Consider the following 10,067-nt stretch of genomic DNA (forward strand, 5'->3'; position numbering starts at 1 on the left):
GACCAGTTCACGGTTAGCTCATTACTGCAATGACCCCGAATATCAACAGATCTTCAAAACATGAAGAGGTCCCACTTTGTACATTTCGAAATAATCACTCCAACAGCGATGGAGGTGCTACATAAATAGCCTTTGTTTCCCCTTTTCAAATAATACTTCAACCTGTGTATCATGGAGTGCATAAATGAATAATGATTACATAACTTTCTTGAGCACGTTTCCAGTATTTCGTCTCCGTGTATTTCACAATTTGTTCCGCAGTGACCTTTATCTGCTCATGCTCAGACTGCAACCGTGAACTGGCGTATTCATTCCTGCCATGTACTCATTTACATCACCTGGGCTGAGTAACAAAGAAAGGTGCACGTGGTGTCTTTTGATCAAATATATTGGCTACATTCTTTAACCCATGTTATCAATGTGATACATCCACTGATACCTAAATAAGCCCAAATACCCACGTGTGTACCCCCCCCCTCACAAACATTCTGATGGTTTTATTTCTACATACAGTGGATCGAATATTATACTAACAGCTCTCAAAGTTGATAGGACGAGTTTTCCACTCAGAACTGCCATAGGTGGAGCCGGGAATGACGTCATCGAAATTTCAACCGATGAAGGAACTCTGTCTAATATGGCGGACGTAGCATCTGTTACGTTACCATCTGCAATTCTACCTTTCGTGCCAGGTCTGTTTCTTCTTCTTTACTTTTTCGATGTTGAAATTACTTTCTTCGAAAAGCTTCAGCTTCAGGACTAAAACTTAAATCAACATTATTCTCATAACTCTGAGGTACAGTTCACTCCATATTAATAGGAACATAAAATTAACATTTAATGTTGCAATAGTTAGGAAGAAATGTTTGAGATCAGAATAACCAAGACATCATATTACCCAAAGCTAAGAAACAAATAAAAAGACAAGCAAACGATCTGATGTTAGACCCAACCCCCCCCCCCCCCCCCCACACACACACACACACTTGTCAAGTTCTTGTTGAACCCATTTGTAGATGTTGGTCTCGTGAGCTGTCGGTCAAATGGGAAACCCCGGACAGTCCATTGAGACCAACTACTCAAACAGTAAGTTTTTCCCGAAATGAAGATTTCTGTAAAGACTGCATTTTTATTACATTCACGTATATTAAACGCATACAACACTGTGTTTGAACTTTAGATGACAGTAAGGCGATATCCGTCAGTGTCTTTCTAGTAAACTCGCCCAAACTGTTTCAGGGTGACAGACCATCTTCATCAAGTATTCCCTCGTCTACAGACAAGCAGAATCAGCAGCCAAAGATCACCGTTGTCGCTTCTCCTATCTTAACTGTGACCATTGAGGGAACTGATATCAAAGACCTCCCTGATAATGAATCAATTACCTTTGTGTTTCCTGTGAATCAGGTATATTTATGTAGACTCTCTTTTATTGAAACGACCACTTAATAACTCACGAATTTGTACTAAGTTTCATGATGAAGGAGCTGTCAATTGCACTTCTCACTAAAAATGTTTGTTGTAATGATGAAGATAAGCTTAAAGACATATGTCGTAATGAGGGTAAATTCAACACATTATAAGGTCACGTACCTAATATAAATTCCCATTAAGAACTCGATTATACAGGGGTCGATACTTATAACCCTGTATAAAGCCAAATCTAAGCAATGATAGATGTATTATGTTTTGTTGGAACGTTTGGTAATGAAGAATGTCGTCACATAAAATATGTGTAACACAAAGAGTTTGGACAGAGAAGCAAAATTTGCGATGTTTCTTAATGGTGTAGTTATCAGAATACCAATGTTAACGGAATTGTTTTTGCAACAAAATAACGCATTTTCTCTGTTACGCACACCTATCTTAGAATTCGGCGGAAAAATACAATGACACCAAACATCCAGCGCGCTGTGTGTATTGGGACATCACCTTGGAAGAATGGTCGGACGAAGGGTGTAAAATCGACAATGCTACCTTTACAGACATGGTGGCTTGTCGGTGTAATCATCTCACAAGCTTCGCTGTTCTTTTGGTATAATATCCATTTCAAATCACATGTTCTCGTTCGTTAACGCGTGAAGCCATGTTGCTGACCTTACATCTTGATCGTGAACATATATCAATCATATTAAAATGGGAAACAATTGAGTGTTGAACAGTTTTGAGCATAGATATTTCACGAAATTATGGGATGCAAAACTACAATGCAATTGTATGCATGTTAGCTACTTCTTTACTTATGGTGGTATTTATCAAGTCCGAGTTATGCGTACATAGGCACTATAAAGCCCACATTAATTCATGTATATACTCGTATGTACAAGATTTACTTTTTTTCTCAACTTTCTATGGGTTTATTTTCTTGACTTATAACCCAACTTATTAGACAGCCAACTACTGTTTTACAATCACAATGTTTAGTAATACTTTCAAGAGCCATAAAAGGCAAAGATTATATTTTTGAGTATTATTCAAATCAGCATATAATTACATGTTAATATATTCGATCGAACTTGAAGGAGTTAACCTTCCTCCCAATCTTTTCATGTTTAAACTTCTTTTTTTATTTATAAATTTCTCAGATAGGGATTCTGCTATCGTAAACAAATACGAACAACAAACATTTGAATAAGTTTAATTTGGTCCATCGTATATATACCGGAATGCATCTAAAATTCTTCTGGAAAGGGGAATCCTATTGTAGATATAATTCAAATCGTTATTCTTTATCATTTTCAGGATATCAAGGGAAGTTTTGAATCTCAAGTTATTGATCTGATCAGTCGCATCGGTTGCATTGCATCAATTGTGTGTCTGTGTTTGACCATTAGCATTCTTCTGGGTTTTAGGTAAGCAATGTTTGGACCCAGCTGACTAAAGTTAATATGACTTTTTGTCAGTTCTAGCGTTTTATCTCAACGGCTCACTTAATCCATGTCATGCAATACATTTGCAACATCACTTAGCACGACGTCCTCCATATTTCGGTTTGATGATTTATTTTACCTGATTGATAAGAAAGCATGTGTTATGCTTGTAAGTAAGCAACCAGGGGACCGACGGCTTTAATTCCTTTCCGAGGGACTAACTAACCGTATAAATGCCTGAATAGAGAGCATTAGCGAAACCACTTGGTTTAGAAGCCGTGTCCTCCCAGTTTCGAAACCACTGCTCTATCACTGAGCCATCTCCACTCCTACCTCTTTGTTTTTACAGCTGTTACTGTCATCCTCTAAGCTTCCGTTTTTCATACGTTCAAACCGCAATACCCCATAAATTTTTTTTAGAATTAAAAGAAAATTCTTATCCGCTACTCTAGCGTTTTAGGGACCGCCACTAGTATGGAAATTCTCCATATAGAGTTTAAAAATCCAATAAAAATAGTGAAAATCATATAAAAATCACTTTTGGCCGCATAATACCATCGAAATAAATCCTGGTACTGTAAAGTATAGTTTAAAAATATGATCTTATTAACATGTTATAATGAAGACTACTTCTTGAAATCATATTGCAAAGTCTACTTTAATTTGTTTTCCAAAATATACGTAGAACCTAGCCTTGTACATAGTTTCCCATACTACATTCAATAATATGGAATAATATACGAGCAGTTAGCTTACAAAATATTCCACACTGATTTAATGTGGATAAAATCACATGTAGGCTGTAAATACCACTGATGTTTTTGATAAAATATCGTTCATTTTCTGCCTAAAGCCCCAATAAATATGGTAGATTTTTACTCTAGATGAATATTATTAAATCATTTTCTTTGGCGAGAAAGGAGTGTTGTATACATACGCGTTGACTTTAATAATGTGTTCGTGGGTTTCTTTCCACAGAAAACTGCGTGGAAAACGGCCACAACAGATCATCGTTAATCTCTGTTTCGCCTTGCTATGTTTATACGTCACTTTCGTCATCGGTATTGACCGACCGACCTGGAGGATCAGCTGTACTGTGGTTGCTATCCTATTGCATTACTTCTGCCTTGCATCGCTTACTTGGATGGGTGTAGAAGCCTTCAGCATGTACATGTCATTCGTCAGGGTTATGGACACCTACATACCCAAATTACTCCTAAAGTGTTGTCTCGTCGGATGGGGTGGGTCGAAAGTTCTATTTCATTTTTTTTTTCTTCAATCGTTTGAATTGCACCAAACAAATTGTTTTATAATGCTTTCAAAGGCATAATGGAAAGGCACCCCAAATGTATTATCATTTTTTGTTTGTAAAAATGTTGGGGGTAATGCTAGATTTTATTCCAAACTCGATTTCTTTCGGTATTAAAATTCACCGAGAGTTTGTTTTCATATGATATTCTGATGACTTAAACACAAAGCCCCAGCCCCCGCAAATTTGTATTATACCTTTGAGTGAGTTTACTCTCACTGATTTGAAATGTTATCTTTATAAACCGTAATTATGTGAATAAAAGGGTTTGATTGTTGCGAGGTGTCGATTCTTCACATATTAGACAATAAACAATATACTTGATATTCCCGTATCCAAATACACAAGTATGTACTGCATTGAGAGTCTCTGGTTGAATGTATTCAAGATGACGTGTGGATAGGACTATGTTTTTAGCTTGAGTCCTATTCACGTCTCAAAGACTATTTCCTTTAAAGTTCCTATTCCATAAGGGTCGCATTATGTAGTACGATCTTGTGCCAAGAGTCTATATGCTTTGTTAACATTCAAGGAAAATGGGTGAACTAACCCACCCCCTTTAAAAAAAAAAATATTTTGCATTTGTCTGGAATTTCAAAAGTTTTCAAGGAGTCGCAGCAAATTGATTTACATTATGTATTTGGAACTTTTTAGCACTTTCGATCAAATCTGGAAATCTTTTTTTGCTCAGCTGATGGTGTCAGACGGGTTTAAATTAAAGTGCAGACCATTTGAGGGATAATCTAAATTTGGGAGAGGGTGGCTTTGTTAATGGAAAGACATCCCTCGTCCACCAATAAGCCATTTCCACAATGTAATCAATTTAATACATAAATCTTGTAAAGTGCTCATTACAAATTTGTTCATTCACCTGTTACAAACGAATTTATTTCAATAGTTTGTCCTACCAGCAACAATTAATGTATGCAATTCGCACTCTGACTATTGACATATAACTAATTGTAACAGGTGAATTAAATAATTAACATGGCACAAAGATTTATGCATTGAATATGATTAAATTGCGTAGATGATCTATTGAATCAATGAGCCTGCATTTTTGTAATATTGGTCATATTGTTTGTATGTTGTAGATCTTGAAAACACGCATTTAAATGTGTGCTACCCATAAAGGTTTTATGAGGTGTAGCCACCGAGCAATAATATTTTTTTTTTGGGGGGGGGGGGCAATCGTGAAATTTGTGCTATAGATCACATTAGGGCATACACATTGTAATATCTTATTTTTCCTATTGCATTTAACAAAAATATTCGGGGGAAGATCTCCGCCTGAATTTCCCCAGAGGATGCTTCTCACCCCATCCAGGACCGCTACCCAGGATGTCATGTATTATCAATTTTTGTTTCTCACTGTCTTTTTCCCCTTTTCTGATTGGTTTTACGTGCATTTGATTTGCTTCAGTCATTTCTCATATCACCATCTTATACTTATTGAAATTTTTTAATGGTCTTTATACTCCAAAATACAGGCATCCCGTTAATTGTCGTCATAGCAACAGTTGCCAGTAAATGGACAGCGTACCAAAACTCTGACTAGTAAGAAAATAGATTAAACAATTTACTCTTAACCCGACAAAGACCTCCGTTGCTTTGTGCGTAATCCACAACGCTCAAATTTGTCTTGGCTTTTCATAAAAACATTGAATGTATCTTTATATCAGGTTTACACAGATATAACCAGGTGTTACATAACAATATGGCGTGTTAATCTTAAAGGCACACTGCCATACTTGTAGCTACTTGCTCCCTCTATATAGAAAACTTCCCCAATCGGTGCCTGTTGGTCCCCCATGATCCTCTTTTTCTTATGTTAAATGAGAGCTGAGTTAATGAGATAGCCACCTGTCACAGTGACCTCGATGGCTCTCTGTGTGGTCTAATCCCTTCTGGCCCAGTAGTGGTGACGGTCTTTAAAGGGAAAGTCCACCCCCAAAATAAGTTTGTTTCGATAGAGGCAGAATAATAAGAAAATCAGGTGAGTGAAAGTTTGAGCAAATTCTGAATGAAAATAAGAAAGTTATGAATTATTGAAGTTGTGATCAATCAAATACAAATTGGCAACTCTGTGACTTATCATACGAGCTCTCCCTCATTTGCTTTGTGCATAATATTCCATAAAATCATGTTTTCTTCGTTATTGATGACGGAATATATATTTGTTCCTTGCAGGGGGAGTATAGAAACATATTTGCAATTATTATATTTAGGGTGCATGTATGGTTGAAATTTTTTCTTGAGGGAAAATGAAAATTTTAGATTTTTTTAGTACTGAGCAAATGGAAGTTGAGCTCGCATGATACGTCATAGAGTTGCCAATTTGTGTTTGATTGATCATAACTTCAAAAATCCTAACTTCCTTATTTTTGATCGGAATTTGCTCAAACTTTCACTGACTTGTTTCTCTCATTTTTCTACTCCTATTTAAACTAACTTAATTTCAGGGTGGAATTCCCCTTTAAGTCACACTAGGGGTACAGTTTCTGACAACCACTGTTCGGTAATTACTTGTCAGAGGTCGTAGAGAGGTGTTTGGCTATCTTTAAAAGGTTTTCGGGGGTCGGCCATTGGTCATCGGCTGGGGTTTACGCGGCTGCATCGAAAACCTTTTGCCGATCAAACTGGTCGTGGAAAATGTCAGGTTTATCTTGGCCACAAGGTTAGGTGACATGTCTCACACTGATTGCCGCCTAATCACAGCCTGAACAAGGCCTGATTCCGAGTGGTTACCTATTTCTACCGGGCGATATTTCGTTGAGAAAATTTGTCGTTTAGCTGATCGGCGAATGATTAACGACTAGTGGCCGAATAATCTCCAAAGCTTCGACAACCAGCAACAAATTTTAACTTTTGAAACTTTGACAATTCTTTTGCTGCTTCTACTGCTGCGTCAAAAATTCAGTTTGTTTCATATTTCTATATTGAGCGGGAAAAGATAATAGAAAAGTATGAAAACCAATATTTTGTTTCTTGATTTACATAGATACTGCTATTCTGTGATTTATTTATAAAAGAAACCAGATGTCAGTCACAAACTTTCATGAAGTCTTAGCTAGTCATGACATGCCATTGTGTCTTGAATACAAGATTTGCTTTAATCGATTTTTTTTTAAAAAGGGTCACGGTAATCTTCTTAGCCGAAATACTGCGCATAATCAGTACTATGAATCATCATCATCACCACCATGGTGATCATGATTACCAACGAGTTTATATTAGGGATGCAGTATAATCACATGTCACTCTATATGTCCTGCCAAGGCAGCCACTTAAAAAAAAAATAACAACACAATAAGATGACTTGTGTTCTTATTTTTGAGGGTAAAAACTCCCCTCCCCTTTAATAGTGTACTCTCCATTTCCTTTCATTTGCCATAACGTATTACCTTCATTATCTTATGTGCACGCAGCTTCTCCTTCGTTTTTTAAACTTTAACTTGTAATTGTTTTTTCCCTATCCCGCTCTCTATTTTGTCATAGTGGTTTCATTTCTACGATGAAAGAATAATAATCTGTTTCAATGCAACCTACTTATAATAGTAAATTGGTGGCAAATGTAATAGGGATATATATATATATATATATATATATTGAAATATTTTCGTTCCAAAACACCTTTGATCCGTCTTTCGTCATAATTGTTATTCAAAGCTACACTAACTCACCAAAAAACGTCTTAAGAATGTCAATATTACAGAGATGCTTAACATGCGTGAACATGGGTTGCCTTAATATTGAGTTCATGTTATTATGATTATTTTAAAATTCTCAGAGTAGCAAATGCATTTCAAATGTCATATTTTTCGTTTTTACGTCTCCTGTAATGGAAAAAAGTTATTCTTTCTTGATCACTGACAAATATATCTATTTCCCCTTTTCTTTCAGCTGCTTCCTTTTACCGGGACCTTCTTTATATTTTGGACTGATTCTGCCAATCGGTCTGATCCTCACCTGCAATTGCATCACCTTTACCATTGTTATCTATAAGCTAACCTGTGGTAGGAAGACTTTCTCCGCCACCAGCACAAGGCTGTCCAAGAAAGAAAGGGTAGCCACAATCCGGATCGAAACCATTCGTCGGGCACAAAATGCTGTTGCAATCGGGACGTTGCTCGGTCTCACTTGGTCCTTTGGATTCCTGGCTGTAGGTGATGGTCGCTTAGCATTCAGCGCCCTCTTCGCCACATTGAATTCTCTCCAGGGAGTCTTTGTCTTTCTCCTCTTTGGCATCAGGCAACCTGAAGTGAAAGAAAAACTAAGGGCGACTCGGATGCGACTGTTGCAGGGTGTAAGGTCTGCGCGTAGAGGTTCAGACTTTTGGACCTCATCGAGTGAAGCGCGCATGGATTCACGACCCTCTGACGTCACGATTATCCCAATGGAGCAAACCACTGGCCTTACTGAACCACTGCCTTCAATGTGCCCCGAAAGAGAAGCGTTGTAATCGTTAATTCCGGTGTTTTTATAGAATGTGACAGTTTAGCCTTGTTACTAAACACTTATACAATTAAGTCTTCTACTACTAGTATTACTACTACTACTAATATTACTGTAAAAGTATGCGTGAGACGTAACGGACGTTAGAGTTGAGAAAATAAAAACATGTTTGTAATGTGAATTGCGAATCCCCATATGATACAACCTGAACGCATGTTACTAGTACATAATTTATGAAATGAAAAATAAAAACAGTTATCGAATGAAATCAAATAAGACGAAAATGATATAGCCCTATCACGAAAATGATAATTACACATCAAATAAATGACTGATTTATCGAAATTTTGACGAGTTTATTTATCACTTCTAGTTAGGGTCACATTGTATGTTTTTAAAACAATGTCATTAAAGTGTACCTTGAGAACTTTAGTAAAATAAAATCAAGTGATATATGCTCTTATCATTGATAGCTTTTGCATACTAATAACTTTCCCATATTGATGGTTTTTGATAATTATATTTGATTAATAAGTTACTGTAGTTGAAAGGTTTTACTTGAGCGCAATGTCTTCTGTTACTGGTTTTTAGCTTTAGCCGATTGTCAGTTTTTGAAATGTGTCATCTTATTCTAAGAATACTTAATTATTGGATTCTTCTGCTTCGCAAATGCTTCATCAAACTGTGAATCTATAGGTATAACTGTCATGTGGATTGAATAGTCAATTTGCAAAATATAAAGAGCAATTTTAAAAAATGCATTAAATGGGAGGGGAGTTTAATCATATTCTCATAAGTTTTTTCTCATAGAAATACAATTTGTATTACAAATTTATTGTCCTAAGGGTTACCAAAGAACTTTTATATTGATTTTCTGATAAAATAAACCTTTATCACCAAGAACTTACTTTGATAGAACATCTTGAAAATCAGAAAAAATTAATGAAAACAACACTTCCACAGCTGCAATGATGCGTACAAAGAAAGTGTCATGATGAATCTGTGTGCACTATGGTCTTAATATATATTTATTTATTGTCTTGTGGACGGTGTTTGTCCAATACATTTAGATATACAGCGTTATTCACTCCTATCCCACAATACAGAGAGACAATTTCCATCTTAAACTAATCCGGACAGTTTTTGCCATTAAAACAAAAATTATAGCGGATCCTCTTTTTGGAATGGTTTGGATTCGGATCGTCATAATTTCAGTAACATAATTATGTTACTGAAATTATAATACCTATGAACATAAACAATGGAGAAAAAAAGTCTCATACTAAAGAGAAAGCTTCAGGGGGCAATTATCAGGACTCCGGTCGATGGTTATTTTCAAATCCCTAAGACGCGGATATATGGGGCTACTACGATACTGCAATCTACTATGATCGTGACGTCATAAAATCATTGATTTGCGAAATCTTCAAAAG

The 10,067-nt window shown here is 36.3% G+C and overlaps 1 protein-coding gene across 1 annotated transcript; it reads left to right on the plus strand.

Moving 5' to 3' along the window:
• Nucleotides 1-507: 507 nt before the first annotated feature.
• Nucleotides 508-9,034, plus strand: LOC105444802 (adhesion G-protein coupled receptor G2-like). Its single transcript, XM_030990453.1, has 7 exons — nucleotides 508-692; nucleotides 1,181-1,407; nucleotides 1,871-2,035; nucleotides 2,743-2,852; nucleotides 3,849-4,111; nucleotides 5,670-5,736; nucleotides 8,083-9,034. The coding sequence occupies exons 1-7, from the start codon at nucleotides 638-640 to the stop codon at nucleotides 8,639-8,641; spliced, it is 1,446 nt and encodes a 481-aa protein (XP_030846313.1). The 5' UTR covers nucleotides 508-637; the 3' UTR covers nucleotides 8,642-9,034.
• The last annotated feature ends 1,033 nt before the right edge of the window (nucleotides 9,035-10,067 follow it).

Source organism: Strongylocentrotus purpuratus, unplaced genomic scaffold, assembly GCF_000002235.5.
Source record: "Strongylocentrotus purpuratus isolate Spur 01 unplaced genomic scaffold, Spur_5.0 spur5_scaffold_19, whole genome shotgun sequence".
NCBI lineage: Eukaryota > Metazoa > Echinodermata > Echinoidea > Camarodonta > Strongylocentrotidae > Strongylocentrotus > Strongylocentrotus purpuratus.